Below are 16,185 nucleotides of genomic sequence, written 5' to 3' on the forward strand. Positions count from 1 at the left end.
GTGAACTGATATGCATGGTGCAGTGCAGCCATTATTCTCTCATGGTTTTGTTTTTTCTTCTGAAAGAATTTTGCACGAGTGAAGATGCAGGTGACCATGTCACTAGCCTCTCTTGTTGGCAAATCACCCGAGTTTAACGAGGAATTCCTTCGACGATCCTTACGAACCATCCTAGCCTATGCAGAGGAAGATGTGGATATGCAGGCAACTCCATTTCCCATTCAGGTCAGGCCTTTTATAACATCTGTGGCTTTTATCAGGAGCTTTCACATGGGAGTGTGCTTGGAGCAAGTCATAGATCTTGGTGTTCCAAAGCAATGAAAATAAGGATGTAGGGGTTATTGCATGGGTTTATTTCTAACACAACCGTAAGTGGGGAGAAAGTGGAGGACATAATTCCATGGAATAAACTCTTAGGAAGTTCCATGGAAATCATATTTCAGGTGAATAATCTCTTAGCTTTGCGTACAGCTTTCTTCTAGACCCCAGCAGAAACTGTACCCTGTAAGAGATTCTCAAGATGGAATTTGATTCATTATGTTTTCAGACACCATGGAAACTTCTCTCCCTTTTTCAATTCATAAGGCGGCAGCAGCAATAATGAAAAACATTTCAGATGACTGTCAGATACTTTGCTAATATTCTCACAGTAACTTGGTTTGTGCTGAAGTCTTATGAAAAGATTTATTATCAGATCATAGATCAACTAAAGCTGAACATTATCACATAAGTTTTTTTTTTTCAAATTCAGAAATAAACAGATCCAAGGACTCCAGCTTATTTTGATTAATTAAAATGTGTGTATAAGATTTGCTATGTCAGCAGTCTTTGCTGCATTGAATAGAGTTGGAAAAACATATCTTGTAGCAATTCAACATCCTGATATTTCCTTGGGTAAGAGGGACTCAAAGACAGTAACATCATCTGGTAGAGATGCTGTTATTTTTCTAGAAGGGAAAATATGAACACCTGAGAAATGCATGTTGATCTTTATATTACTGCAGGTAGAGGAGCTGCTGTGTAATCTGAACAGCATCCTGTCAGATACAGTGAAAATGAGGGAATTTCAGGAAGATCCAGAGATGCTCATGGATCTCATGTACAGGTGAATCCATTTAGAATTGCTACTGAGGAAATTCTGCAGTGGGCGGAGCAGAAGAACTTCACTTTAGGAACAAGCTGTGGACAAACCCTTTAGCTCTTCTGTTTGTTTACTTTCCCACTTCAGCACAGCTGATCTGTCACAGGGGGCCCAGGTTGCAGGACTGAGCCTGTTGCAGTGGGGCCACTGGGAGGTGGGCACAGACTTTGGCAAGGGTAGGAGTCAGGGACTGATGAATACTGAAGAGTCTTGGGTTCAGCGGTTTTACTCTCCTCGTAGATGCTGTGTGTCCTGTCTACCCCTGCCTAATGATTTCTTTTGCCCTGTGGTTACTGAATCATAAATAAATAAAAGACAGAGATGTCTCCTTCCATTCAACCCAGGTGGAGAATTATAAAGGTTCTTCCTGTTATTTGAGAAGAAATGGTTGTTCACACCTTCTTTCTGCCCTATGTTGTTAGAATTGCCAAAGGGTACCAGACATCACCCGACTTGAGGCTGACTTGGCTGCAGAACATGGCAGAGAAGCACACCAAGAAGAAGTGCTACACAGAAGCAGCCATGTGTCTGGTCCATGCTGCAGCACTGGTGGCAGAGTACCTCAGCATGCTTGAAGATCGAAACTATCTCCCAGTGGGCAGTGTCAGCTTTCAGGTGAGAAAAGTCTCCCATCCTCTGACAGCATAGTCAGGGATGGTCTGTTTTGATGTGTGTGTTCCTTCTTGTGTTAAGCTGAGTAGAAGTGCGTGTATGGGGAGGAAAAGTTACAATGGCAGAGTATCCATCACCACTATTGGTAGGTTGTTCTGATAATTTGTGATTACTGATGAAAACTGGTACTTTAGTATCTGGCTGTCTCTAGCTTCTATTTCCAGCAATTGGATACTGAAATCCCTTGTTTACTAAGTGGAATCCCTCTGTTATCACATGCCTTTTCCTAGGGCTGTTACTTATCAGCTGTGACAGATGCATCTTTCTAACTTCTTTCTCATAATCTAGGTAATTGGAGCTACTCAGTTCTTTTAGGCATGCTCTCCAATCCTTTGACTGTCCCCCAGTTACTTGCCAACATGCTTTTGATTGATGAATGACACAATCACCATAGTGTATACGCAGTCACATCAAAGTCAAGTAAAAATGTCCCGTAAGTTCTTTAAGCCTAGAAGTATCTCTCAATTTATTTCTCCAGAGCGTCCACTGGTTCTTTTGGCACTGTTGAGCCCTTTACTCTGTAATTGATCTTTTCCAGAGAGTTTTCTTGGGGTTTGTTTTTCACTTTTCTATATCACATAGCTGAAAGCATAACTCTTTTTTTTTGTTAGAGTTAGACATTTTGAAATGCAGATATTTACATGTACTTTATCAGACTATGCAGTTTCGGTTAGCCTTACCTGAACTGACTTCATGTGCAAATCCAGTGATTTTACTGGGGTTTTTTTTCACACATTATTAAAACTAGAAATGTCAGAACCCTTAAAATATTCCCATGCTTTGATAGTTCCTCCTTTATCATTATTCTCTAAGCCCAGTGAAGACCATTGTTCATTTACACAGTGTTTGCTGCAATGGTTATGAATCATTCCGTCTAATTAGTGGAAATGTTTTGCAGAATCAACTCAGATGTTGTATAGACATCTACTGTTTTGGCATTATTGCTTTTATGAGATTGTAATGTCTTTGAAAGATTCAGGTTTCTGTAGTCTGGTGTTGATTCATATTAATTACAATACCTTTAATTTTTTCTTTAGTAAAATTTTGTATCAATATTTCCACCACTTCGTCCTGGATGCAGATGGAAAAACCTACCACTATCTGCTCCTCTTGTTTACTTTTTTTAAAAAAAAAATGTGGTCTTGAAAGCTTATTTCATCCTGTGGAACTTCCCCAGTTTCATAAAAGATACAGCAACTCAGTATTCACTGCCTGAATACCCTTTTGCTTAGCTCTTTCAAACTGCAGAGGGAGCACATTTTATGGTCCAGGTGATTCTGAAAAGGCTAAGTCTAGATTCATCATCCCTTGATATAACCATACCACCTGGGATTTTTTTTCCCTTCAGAATAGTAAATAACCATACCATTTGTGTATTTTTCCCTTCAGAATAGTAAACATGAACCCAATTGAACCCCTTGGCATTTTGCATTGAGTTTAATTTGTTGGACGTTAGTATTTGCAATTCCACCTTAGCAATCAGGTGATGGACTAGTGTTATTCTTAAATTCCTTTACTCTTAAGATAGCTCTATATACTCTTTTTACTGGCTAAACTTCTGGCTGTGGATTTATACTTCTGCCATTTTGCATCCCTAATTAGTTTTGTATACTTTTCTAACTTCTGTCTCCCATTCAAAACTTCTGTTTTCTTCTTCTTTCCTTCCTAATTGTTACACACTATCATTCATCATTTAGACATAGGTGAAATCTGCATTCCCTTCTCAATGTCATTCTGGTCCCAGGCTGTCTTGAATGCTTTTAATCTCGCAGACTTGACGCTAATGCAATTTGTCCTTCCGTTGCTCCCAGATCATGCAGATTGCCATGAATTAATCTGTTTCCAGTTATTTTAGAGAACTGAAGTCTATTCTACAAGGCACTAGGCAAGCAAAACCTTAGAAGTTTAAAAGCAACAGATCAACCTCTCTCCTCAAAATGCTTGTGTAAAACATTCAACATGATTGCCAAAGGAATAGTTGCTCCATAGGAGAGAGGTAATGAAATGCCTTAATGACCAGAAACCAAATTGCACAACACTTTATCTGACACCATAATTTTCAATTTCAGTTTGCTCAATAACAATAATTAACTATAATAACACTTTGCATTTTTACAAAGCTTTTCAAGAGAAGAGCCATCATTCTTTACAAACAGGTTTGTGTTTTGTAGCGCCTGTGAAGACCTTGTTCGGCTGACCTTGTTAAAAGAGAGACACGCTACTCAGATTGTCCTGGCTTTGCTTGGGGTTCCAGATCTCACTTACTGACTCTTCTGTGTCCATTTCTTCATTTAGCTCAGATGTGAAATCAACTAATATTGGTGATAAACAGTTATGGAATTGAGGGTGATAATAATGTGTATTAAAAAAAAGATTATTCTGGATAAGCGCAAGTGTAGTCTCCTTTTTACAAAAAAAAAAGTAAAATGAGGCAACAAAGGATTAAATTAGTTGACCTAGGCCTTCTGCAGTGACTCCCAGAAAACTGTTTGTCCATAGGGTAACACTTCCCTATACTGTGGTAGACAAAACTGTATATGTTTCCCTATGTGCAATCAAAACTATCACTGGAAATCAGAACAGGATCACTTTTGATGAAATTCCCTTTGAGCTTAATCTGTGTTTACACTGAATCCCCTTTGCAAGTGATATGGACTGACTTTAAAGCTACTTCTAGTTTAGCCCCACTTGGGACCAAGCTACGCAGTCTCCCACTCACTCTTCCCACCCTCCAAGGGAATAGGGGAGAGATAATATAACACAAAAGGTCGAGGTTTGAGATAGGGACAGGGAGAGATCATGCAAGTTACCGTTACGGGCAAAGCAGACTTGACTTGGGGAAAACTAGGAAGCTCCTTCCTAGAAGGTTAATTAGCCTGGGCTCAGCAGTAGCCTAATTTGACTGTTCTGTTTTGGAGATCTAGTTTGCAGACTACCCTAGCCATATCCAATATGGTGATAAGGGCTGGGGATCACAGTAAAGCCCCTTGAGTTTACACAAGTGTTTATTTTCCTTGAAGAAAACTGGGCTTGTGAGGTCCAAAATAATTGCCAATGATATACACGGTAACTTGTGTATTGCCTTTATCATATAGGGCACATAGGGAATTCTTCGATATGAAAAGTAGATCAAGGCAAAAAGTGGGTAAGGCATGTCCACTTTAAAAAAGATCATGCAGGCAGCAGGAATATGTCATGAAGGCTCACTCCAACTAAAGTATGTGGACTGTAAAACATGGAAATACATGCCTGGCGTTAGTTATTACAAGTTTAAAGGCAAAGAAGAGATAATTGGTGTCTGTAACTTTCTTGGTTACTTTCACAAATCAACCTCTCCTCTGAACTCTTTTCTCGTTGCTGAAAAAAAAAAGAAAAAAGAAAACAGGCCACATGCCGTTCTGTGGAAACAACAGTCCTTAACAACTACTGTTACAGAAAGGGAAAACCAGAAACTGAGCTGCAGCATGGTTGAATGAGTTGCCCTAGGGATGTGCCAGGGAGGCTAACTCTGGTTGAAGTCACTATCTTTAATGAGAATGGTAGGTAAAAAGTGGCATGAGTGTGCTAAAAAGTGCTGCAGTTTTCCCCGTGGCTGAAATTCAGACATATTCTTAACTCCTGCAAATGCTGTCCTGAGCTTTGTGATCACACTTGTGGTGGAGCTGACATCAGGTGCAGGCTGTGCACTGTGATGGCAGCATGGTTGGAGTAAATTTCACCTAAATAAATACATCCACAAAACCCAAGTGGGAAAGTCTCATATTCTAGTGATGTCTGGTGCCAATTCTTTGTCTGAAATCTCATCAATAGTAACAGCCCTCAGTGTCTCTCCCATTTTATAAAGATGTCTTTAAGGAGTCAGCTTTAGCCAGCTGGCAGCTATCCTGCACTCAGACGGACTGTCATTGACAGTTTCTGCTGAAGTGAGACACTATGACACTAAATTAACTCCTTTTAATTACCAGCAGATCGAAACTTAGCATTTCTGCTGATGTTGAAAGCTACATATGCTAGTTTCATACTGTATGTACACATATTTTAATGTTAATTTACATGTGTTTCTATGTATTATAGAATTTTTTATGTTGACTCAGTGTTGTTTATTCAACGGGATCCTGAAGCACTGTAGACATGTTCTTTCATGTCTAGAATCTCAAAAAGTGACTGACACTGTATTTTATCTAGTTTTATTTAAACACACAATAAGGTCAGTAAGTTCAACAAGAAACAGTAAATTCTGCAGGATTAAGGTGTAATATGGCAGAGGCTGACACGAGAAGCAGCATTCAATTATTGTAGCTTTTAGAGCAATATTGTCTGTGTCCTACTTCTCCTCTGCTTGCAAAAGTCACATCAACAACTTGAAAGTTCAGCTTCTCCAAGCAGGTGGTAGGAGGTCCGGGGTGCAGCTTGGAATTTCCCACTCCCAGGCACTAGGAGTGGGAAGGGCATATTGTTTGTGACCCCTGTGACATGGGAGATTGAGCTCATTGCAGCTCCATGGAAATCCAGACACCAGAGGGGGGCCAGTTTGAGACCTACAGGAGTCTGCCTTTTAAACCTGAGGCAAGAAAGTTTAGGATTCTTGTAGCGAAACTCCTGATCTGCCATCTGCACAGATTTATGAGGTTACATTTGCTTCTAAATGGAATTTAACTGTTTATCCCCTGTCTGCACTTGTATAATCTCATTCTTCTCCCCATCGTGTAAATATGTTGGAACTGGTTCTGCCTTGGTCTTTATGATAGACTATTGATCTAGGTTTCTGACTTCTCTGCTCTAATGTACTTTAGAACATTTCATCCAATCTGCTGGAGGAATCTGCTGTTTCAGATGATGTTTTGTCTCCAGATGAAGATGGTATATGTTCTGGGAGGTATTTCTCAGAAAGTGGCCTGGTAGGGCTGCTGGAACAAGCAGCAGAGCTCTTCAGCACGGTGAGTGAGGGCCAGAATCACTGGGAGATGGAGTGGGGCTATCTGGGCAGATCTATAGCTTATTTTCCTGCACATGAGGGAACAGGCTAAACCAGGCTCCTCAGTGCTGCCCCACTGCAAACGACAAGAGGCAGAAACGTATCTTACAGCTGACCCAGCCCTGCCTCAGACAGGTTGGCTAAGCTAGGCTTTTCAGGTTGCCTAGCTCAGCCATATATCCACCTGTGCTGTGCAGAATACAGGCAGCATCAGCAGAAAGTGATTGTCCCAGGCAGAAGCCAAACCTTTTGGTTGGTATTTTCATGTGATAGTACATTTAAGAAAAAGATCTTGCTTAAACTGTAGATTTTAGAAAGCATGTGATAGTTACTCCTGTGCTTTTACATTTACCATGTAAAGAGTCATGATGAGTTATCACTCGTAATAGTCAAGTAGCTCATCATACTTCTGTAGTGCTCAAGATAATAATGATTTAGCATCTCTGCAGATGTAATTTGGATTCCTTTTATTCAGATGCAGGTCTAGTTACCCTGAACCATACATATTTAACAAATCCATTTCCTTCAGCCCACCTGTGTTTCTAACTCTTTCAGCCCCTAAGTAAAAACTGTGTGCTTTGCACAGGAATTTGGACTTGAGAGCCCTACAGATCAGAGATAAAAATTAGATCCAATTTGCTATTTGCAGCTCAGAACTACCTATTTACTATTAATAGTTTTTAGAAAGCTAAAACAAGCAACACAGCAGATTAAAAGATGAGTTTCATAAATCCCCTTTTCAGCCAGACCATTAATGGAGATATAGTTTCTTTTCAGAGTGCATGAGGACTCATTTATTTTCTTCTATTTTTTTCCTTTTTTTTTTTTTTTTCTCCCAAGGGGGGATTGTATGAAACAGTGAATGAGGTGTACAAAATTGTCATCCCCATACTGGAAGCACATCGAGACTTCAGAAAGCTTACCTTGACACACAGCAAGCTACAGAAGGCCTTTGACAGCATTATTAATAAGGTACTCATGAGGCAAGACACTGCTAGCAACGCACATTGCTGGGTTGCACTGTTTGTTTAAGATGTGATAATAAAACTGTTCAAGTGAAATAGACCCATTTCCTTTTTCTAACAAAAAAATCTTCCATCTGCCTTGGCCTACCTACCACGGGTAGTCTACAGTGAAAAGAAGCTCTATCCTCTCTGTAGGAAAAAGTAGAGTTGAGTATAAAACTGGTTTAGAGATACAGAAAAATAGCTGAACAGCCTAAACTTAGGATAAGAGCATGCATGATTGCACCTGGCCACACCTTTTTAAGAAAAATAACTTTGTCATCAATTAACTAGTGTCTTCAATTATAAAACAGAAGAAATACAAAAGTCTGGCTAAATTCTTAGCACTCATACTCCCCCTTTCCTTCTCTTTCTCCAGAAGACTCTTATTGCTGAGTTTAGGCAGTTTCAAATTCTTACCAATTTTCATTGCAAAATTTTTATTTTGTTTAGATATATCCAATGGAATTAAAAATAATAGTTTGGTTTTTTTAAAAAAAAAAAAAGTCACTTCATGATTAGCCTAAATTTTAAGTTAGATTTCAGTCAAATGTCTCCTTATTTTGTATGCTTTCCTTCATGAATATGTGCTTCTGATCTGTCAGCACTGACAATGCATAGAACTGGCTCTGAAATATGGGAAAATGTAGGATCAATAGGTTTTCTTATACATCAGTTGGAAAAAAAAAGGCATCCTAATGCTACAATGTTGACATAAAAATATAAATAATTGTAAATTTCCTCTTTCTTTTTATGAATTAGGGTCAAAAGCGAATGTTTGGAACTTACTTCCGTGTTGGTTTCTATGGATCCAAATTTGGGGACTTGGATGAACAGGAATTTGTTTATAAGGAGCCTGCAATTACCAAACTTCCTGAGATTTCTCACAGATTAGAGGTAAGGGAAAAATAATTGTGTTAATATGATCTCCAGTGTTATGTTACACTTTCTAATGAACCTACACTGTTTTAATAGTATTATTCCTATATAAAAATCAGTAACAAACTGATTTGTACCATAGATTATTTCTTTTGTATCTATCCTTTACATTGTAGCCCTTTTTACAGCATGATGATGGAAGTGATTCGTTCTCTTGAGGTCATGTCTCTTACGGACAGGCCTATAATACATTGGATTTTTTTTATTTGAGCATGCCAGATACTTGCTTTGGTATCTTTTCAGCTTTTTCATGGAACTGCAATATTCCCTTCTGACCACTTTACTTCGAGTTCTGCTTATTTATGAGCAACTGACACTGATCTTTGTCAGAAGATGCCATACCCTAGCCAGCTGTGGTTCATGAAGCAGTATACAGACTGTACAGAGACCAGAAATTGTCATGGTTACTCCTTTCTCCTAGAGGCATACAGATCATTAGCATTGTATTAAGGACTAAAAACACTCTGGGATAATTCTGTTAACTTTCCAGGGATTTTATGGCCAGTGTTTTGGAGAGGATGCTGTGGAAGTGATTAAGGACTCTGCTCCTGTAGACAAAAGAAAGCTGGATCCTAATAAGGTAGGGAAAATACTATGGAGAGTGTTGAGTGCTTTGTCACAGAAGAGAAAAGAAGAGAGGGAAACTTTTATATTCAAACATTAAGGCATTAAAAAAAAAACCAACTTGGTCATATCTCTGTGCCCACAGATGTCCTTAAAGCCTCTGTGAAAGACTTTGTTTGGTAGCTTGTCACAGAATGTGTAAATCAGAAGTTCTGATCTCTGGTCCCCACACTGGCTCTAGTCTCCACGGTTAAGCTGTGCCCTCCCCAGAGGCAAGACTTGTCAGCTCTAAAGAACAGAAGCCCTGAAGGATTTGTAGCTCTGCTCTTCAAGACCATGCTTAGCCAATGTGAACTATGGGGTGTTTAACATATGCCGTTACTTTTACATTTCCTGGGTTGTAAAGTGCTGTAATGGTTCTTCCCTCTTTTCTCAGGCATACATACAAATTACTTTTGTGGAGCCATATTTTGATGAGTACGAGATGAAAGATAGGGTAACCTATTTTGAGAAGAACTTCAACCTCTGTCGGTTCATGTACACTACGCCTTTCACCATGGATGGGCGACCCAGAGGAGAGCTTAGTGAGCAATACAAGAGGAACACCATCCTAACCACAATGCATGCTTTCCCCTACATAAAAACTAGAATCAATGTCATCCAAAAAGAAGAGGTAATTGGGTTTTGAAGACAAATCTGATTTCTCAGAGACTGAAGGAGTCTCTGGGTGGGAAGATTTTCAAATGTTATGCTTGTCAGAAAAAAGAGAAGGCCGGTTTCTCTGACATGTTACTCTCATAGGTAGGAATGGCATAGAATGGGTAGACAAATGCAAGATGGGTATTTACTATGGAGAAGAGAGGATAGTGTGTGTATATCCTTTTTTTGACCTCTTGGTTGTAATGCTGTGTAGGAGGATGCAAGGAGCGCTATTTATGGCTGTACTTCTAGCTGATAAAGTACAGAGAATTAAATTGAACTCAGAGCTGGTTTAGAGACAGGGAAGCTTTATAAAGGTAGGAAGTGTCAAACCGTTTCAGTCATGAAATCAGTGACTTAGAATAATAATGAATTTATACAAACAGAGAGTCAGATCCACATCCTATTGTTGGAAATTTTGTCGAAGACCTTTGGATCAGATGCAGCATCCACCAAAATGACATTTAGATTGAACAGTCTTCCTGGGTTTCACAATGCTGCTTTTGGCACAGGCAAACGATAGTCGTATTGACAGATAGAGAACAGGTCAGCTGCATGCGTGATTCAGGTAATGAAGCATCTTTTCTTCCATTTCCATTAGTTTATTTTAACCCCAATTGAAGTTGCTATTGAAGATATGCGGAAAAAAACGCAGGAACTAACTGCAGCCACCAACCAGGAACCACCAGATGCCAAAATGCTCCAGATGGTATTGCAGGGCTCAGTTGGAGCCACTGTAAATCAGGTAAGGCATCCAGATAAGCCAGATGAAGAGTTTCTGCATACTTGTCTCATTGTGCTTTCTTTGCTGCGCTCATCTCTTGCACTGGGAGAAGTACATCTAGTCACACACATTTAGTCACAATGTGCGTTTAAACTTCATCCCTTTATATTTAGTCATTATATACTGTTCATTAGGTATGCTTTTGGTGAAAGTGTTCATGGAAGCGCTGTCTTGGTTGTAGGTGCAGAAACTCACAGAAGCCTTGTGAATGCACCCAAAGATTTTCCATATCTAGCACACTAGCCTTCTCAGCCATTTTTTTCACTCCAGGTGTACTCTAGGGGAATGGACATAATAATAATTCTGCTGTGGGACCACCACAGACTCACAATTTCACAGAAAATTTGTGCAGTTAAAAATTGAATTGAGATGCTATAATTATAACATAAATATGCTTACTAACAAAAAAAAAAAGCAATTAAAAAAAATAAAAGGAAAGAATGAAGACATAGCTAAGACAAAATTCAGCATTGTCCACCGTTTCACAGAGCTTGGTTTCTTTGCCAAAAGCCTAAATACTCTCAGTTTCTCCAGATTCTTTTTCAACCAAAGCCTCTCGTCTGAAGTAATACACTGTTGCAAGCTTTGGGAAGAGCAGTCCTTTTGTGCTCTAGGTTTATGTAAGTCCCTTGAGGTCTTGTAATGCCACACATGGAAGTTGTGTTTCTGTCATGCAATCAGGTTTGGCAGTCGAGCTATCCCAGCTCTTCTCTGCCGTGTAGAATTTGTCTGTTCCTTTTTTTTGTGAGGCTGGAGGAGAAATAAAAGCAGGAGAGAATAAAATATGATGAGCAAAAACTTTGCTTGCCAAAGGAAAAATCAGGAGGAAAAAAGGAGCAAGAACGCATCCTATTCTGGTGACAATGTATAATTTTCTTTCATAATTCCACTCATGAAATAACAAACAGCTTAACCAAACATGTGGTCTGTTTTCAGTCTCAGCAGGTGTTTGACATTTTCTTGTGTTATTCCCATAAGGGACCGCTAGAGGTAGCGCAAGTGTTTCTGGCTGAAATTCCAGCAGACCCCAAACTTTATCGACATCACAACAAGCTGAGGCTGTGCTTCAAAGAGTTTATAATGAGGTCAGTAAAGCAAAATTGAAATGCTGAATTGCATCAACAAAGCAAATACTAGCAATAATGCAACGATAATATGACTGTGTAGTTAATTATGCAAGTTAGCACCATGAATCCTGGCATCTCGCGCTTTAGACACTTGGTCCAGATTTATTATCTCTGCTTCATGGTCAATGCTTTCGTAGGCTTTGCATCCCAAATGGGAGCAAATTTTAAGACTTCAAACTAATTATGTAGAAATTAAGATCTTCCATTTGTTTTATCTTTTGACATTTTACAGAAATCAAGCATTTCAGAGTAATGCCTCAATTTTATTTTTAATAAAACAACATTTTTATGTGGGAAGCTGTTAAGAAGAAAGCATTTGACCCTATCTGTCAAGCACATTGGTAGTGATAGATACATATGACCTTTGCTTTAGATATGCTTGTAAATCTTAACGGGGATACTCCTATAGCAAGTTATTTATTCCTTAGTCCAAACAAAGCATAATTGTTGAAGGATAAGTTTGAAATAAATATGAACAAGTCTTTTGCAGAAGATACAGCCTCTACTCTCTGCTGTTGTCACTGCATCTGTTTACAGTAAGTAGGCAGGTAGCTCAGTATTCTGCAGTCGTTAAATTTGGGGTTTTTTATTAGCTCCCTCATGTATTTCTAATGTCTTAAAAATATCACCTCAATTTGTGTACTTGGAAAAGACAGAGTTTTCTTATTAGTTCATTATCATTTTGGACTTGGCGAGTTACCAGAGGAATGCCTAGCCCAGAGGAGCTGGATCCTTGGCCATTCAGATTACCTAACACAAACTTAATTAGTTTAACAGAAGTAGGTGACAGATCTCATGCCTGTTTTTTATTTCTTTTTGCCTAGATGTGGTGAAGCAGTGGAGAAAAACAAGCGCCTTATTACTGCTGACCAGCGGGAATATCAGCTAGAGCTCAGAAAGAACTACGGGAAGCTGAAGGAGAACCTTAGGCCCATGATTGAGAGGAAGATCCCAGAGCTGTACAAACCTATAGTGAAAGTCCACAGCACAAGGTACAGTTAGGGCAGGGTTATCTGTTGTAACTATACAAAAAGATGCCATTTTTGCAAGGAAGAAGGGCAGTTTTACGGGCAGCTAAAAACAGGCCATAGTACACACAGCCAACTTCATACTTGATTAAAGAAGTCTGCTGACTCAAACTGGAGTTAAATGTAGTATTAAGTGTGTTTCTCAAGCTGCTCATTTCTGGGGTAGGGGATTTATGTCATTTTAATGCATTGTTAGACACTCTAATGTAAAGGTAGTGGAAACATCTTGCCATTTCTTCAACATTTGAAACCAGGAAGGAGATAGAATAGGTATGGTTTTTTGAACACATGGCACCATATGGTGTTAGCCAGCATGAAGTAATAATGATCCTTTCACTCCCGGATAACATAATCCAGTTTAATCCTATGACTGAGACAGAAGAGTCTTAATTTACATTCTTTACTCATTAATATATGCTTCTTCACAAAGACACTGTGTCCAGTGTGGGCTGGAATCGGAAGAAGGAATATGCCCATAATCTGCCAACGCATAACACATTTTAGCTGATAAGTTTTCAGCTACTCCTTTTCACAAGGCAGGTATTTCTTGGATTCTTTTTCCTTTGCCAGCTTTATGTATGGATCTGTTTCATTGCAGAGAATCTTTTCGGAGCCAGAGTTTTAGGAAATATGATGCCCAGACTTCTTCACAAAGCACCTAAGAACTAGCTGCTTTGGCCAAGGAAGAGCTTGATGCCGTGAGCCAAAAGTGATGGGGTATTCAACATCTGTGAAATCAGAACTGCCTCACAAGACAGCATATATGCTTTCTGGACAGCACAGCGAAAAGCATTTACACAAGATTACTGAAAGAAAATTGGGGATAACTCCTAATCAGCCACATCTCATGAGGGCTTGGGAATGAAGGGGATGCTTTTTAGATACTTTTGGATATATTGTATAATAATCACATAATATAAAGGGGTGGACCATTAGAGTGGTCAGTGGCATGAGGTCAAGTCACCACTAGCTAACAGAACATAGTGGTTTGGTTGAGATGTTACATGAATCTGAATAACATGTCTAAGGGATGCTGATGAATTATGTCTATTTATGGTCCTTTTCCAAGACAGCATTTATCTGGGTGCTTGTGGCAATGGAGCACATTCAGCAAGTTAATCACATGCTTAAACACTGTCTTAATGAGGTGGTACATGGTCCCCTGCTCAGTGTTTGCTGAGCTGGAGCTATAGAAAAGAATAATTTCCTCAGTTGGTTTCTGTCACCAGTTACTATCATGGTCCTTAACTGCAGAGAGTTCTGCACAAGTTTTCTCAACCAAAGCTTGGAAAGCATGAAGTAGCAATAAGTAATTCATATAATTCTAATTTTTTTGTTAATATGGGGATTACTACTTTACACACACAGTTGGATTTCTTGATAATCAGTGTCATGATTAGCAGAGCTAACAAGTGATAGTTTAAAAAGAAGACGCTAAGCTATGAGTGATTATTTTACTATACAATGCTCTTCTGTAGATAACCTTATCCAAAGTTAACTACAGAAGCACACAGTGAGGATTTCCTATAAAGCACTTGACTCAGGCTTTACTGCAACTTAAGAGAAATTAGCATATAATTTGTAATACCTAATGCTTAGCATTTTCTGAACCCTCTGCAAACATTTTACTAAATAACCTTTACAGCACTTCTCTGAAGTAAGGAAATACTATTACAATTTTGCAGATGAGGATTTTGATAGAGATAGAGATTAGGACTTTGGAACTCATTTAGTGAGGCAGTGGCAGAGCCACAATTTGCATTATGACCATGCGTATATCACATAATGTTTGTATTTTGAAACAATGATCCGTGAAAGCATCCCTCAGTATTACTTCCTTCCCTCTACCTTTTCAGAGTTTTGGAAATTATAGTTTAGTGCTGATTAAACTAACCAATCCCATGTGCCTAAACACAGAATTTAATGTTAAAATTAAATGAAACAGTGAAATTATGTTTTTTCTTTGTACTTAATTTTAGGAAATTACAGTGAACTTTCTCAGAGCTGATGCCATGTGTTTCTAAATACAAAGCCTCTTTACTCCAAAAGTATAAGGGAGCTGCTGCTTTTGGTGGAAACATTTTGACTTTCATGGTCATCTGCAGCCTTGCCATTTGATAATAGGTATTTTCCCAGCACTTTGTTGACATCTGAGTGAGTTAGATCTTGAATGTGCTATGTACAAGATTCACAGGGATGATCAAACGAGGTAAGGTATCGAAATAGGGGACATAAACCCTGTACTTATACAGCACTTGGAGTATAAGAAGGCATTTCCCTTCTCATTCACAGTATTGTTAAATGCAATAATCAGGAATAAGTACTTTCTGAGTTTGAAGTAAATGCAACCAAATGGTATAAAAATGGTATGAAAAGCAAATGGTATAAAAAGCTCAAAGCAAAAGATGCCTCCATGAAGTGACTTCTCTGTATTCAAGTTGCTTAGAAACAGTTCTAAGTTGAAAAGATTATTAATTTCCCAAACCTTTGAAGCTATGAGATCTCTGCCTATCAGAACATAGCCCCTTATCTATTATTTTTAACAGCCTGTTCAGGAGGAAGGTCAGAATACTGTCATCTATCAACCCCATAATCCAACCTCATTGTTTACAAGATGCTTGTCTTTTACAGCCTAAATAACAGAAACCTCAGGTAAACAAAAAAACCCCTACAGGTGTACAGTATACTAAGTTAAAGTAACGAAGTGTTTCATGTTGTGTGGTCCTTGAACTGAAACAATACTCTGGATAATATGAATACTGCAGGACGCTTCACTCACATTTTACAAGCTGAACACCCCTCAACCGATTGGCCAGTCTTGCCCTCATTTTGTCCCTTCTACAAATGAAAGATGGTTTGTACATTTCTTTCAGGAGTTGAACTATGTGAAATGTAAATTTTCTACCTTATAATATTCATTTTGCAATAAAGTGACTGTTTCACAGGATGTTCAGAAGTACCTTTTTGTTGCATGTTATACCTCAATAGAATCCAGCTGGAAATAAAATTTCAGTAGGAGCAACCTTTCCTTGTAGAAGCGTCATTCAGCAGAAAATACAAAGATTTGGCAAGGGGAGGTGTCAGTCTGTCTTTAGGATAAACTGTCTGTTGCAGGGGTAATACGCAACAACTTGCTGCCTACCTTCTTTTTATTCATTGTCCATGAAAAATGGCATTGGGAAGCTCAGTGACAGTAGTGCCCTCCTTTCTTCCTCTGGTGTGTGGGTGTGGAGCAGAAACACACCCAAGTCT

At 38.9% G+C, this 16,185-nt stretch overlaps 1 protein-coding gene across 3 annotated transcripts in view; it reads left to right on the forward strand.

Moving 5' to 3' along the window:
* The window catches only part of DOCK8 (dedicator of cytokinesis 8), a 93,658-nt gene extending 77,778 nt beyond the window's left edge, over positions 1-15,880 (forward strand). For all 3 annotated transcript variants that reach the window (XM_086770997.1, XM_086770998.1, XM_086770999.1), the window contains 12 exons: positions 67-225; positions 1,005-1,105; positions 1,564-1,756; positions 6,607-6,750; positions 7,629-7,760; positions 8,555-8,689; positions 9,222-9,311; positions 9,732-9,968; positions 10,596-10,739; positions 11,757-11,863; positions 12,730-12,897; positions 13,532-15,880. In XM_086770997.1, coding sequence (XP_086627123.1) covers positions 67-225; positions 1,005-1,105; positions 1,564-1,756; positions 6,607-6,750; positions 7,629-7,760; positions 8,555-8,689; positions 9,222-9,311; positions 9,732-9,968; positions 10,596-10,739; positions 11,757-11,863; positions 12,730-12,897; positions 13,532-13,595 — 1,674 coding nt within the window. In that variant the 3' untranslated portion in view covers positions 13,596-15,880. The remainder of the gene's footprint in view (positions 1-66; positions 226-1,004; positions 1,106-1,563; positions 1,757-6,606; positions 6,751-7,628; positions 7,761-8,554; positions 8,690-9,221; positions 9,312-9,731; positions 9,969-10,595; positions 10,740-11,756; positions 11,864-12,729; positions 12,898-13,531) is intronic.
* Positions 15,881-16,185: the final 305 nt, after the last annotated feature.

The sequence above is a fragment of the Chlamydotis macqueenii genome, chromosome Z, assembly GCF_036417535.1.
Source record: "Chlamydotis macqueenii isolate bChlMac1 chromosome Z, bChlMac1.mat, whole genome shotgun sequence".
Lineage (NCBI taxonomy): Eukaryota > Metazoa > Chordata > Aves > Otidiformes > Otididae > Chlamydotis > Chlamydotis macqueenii.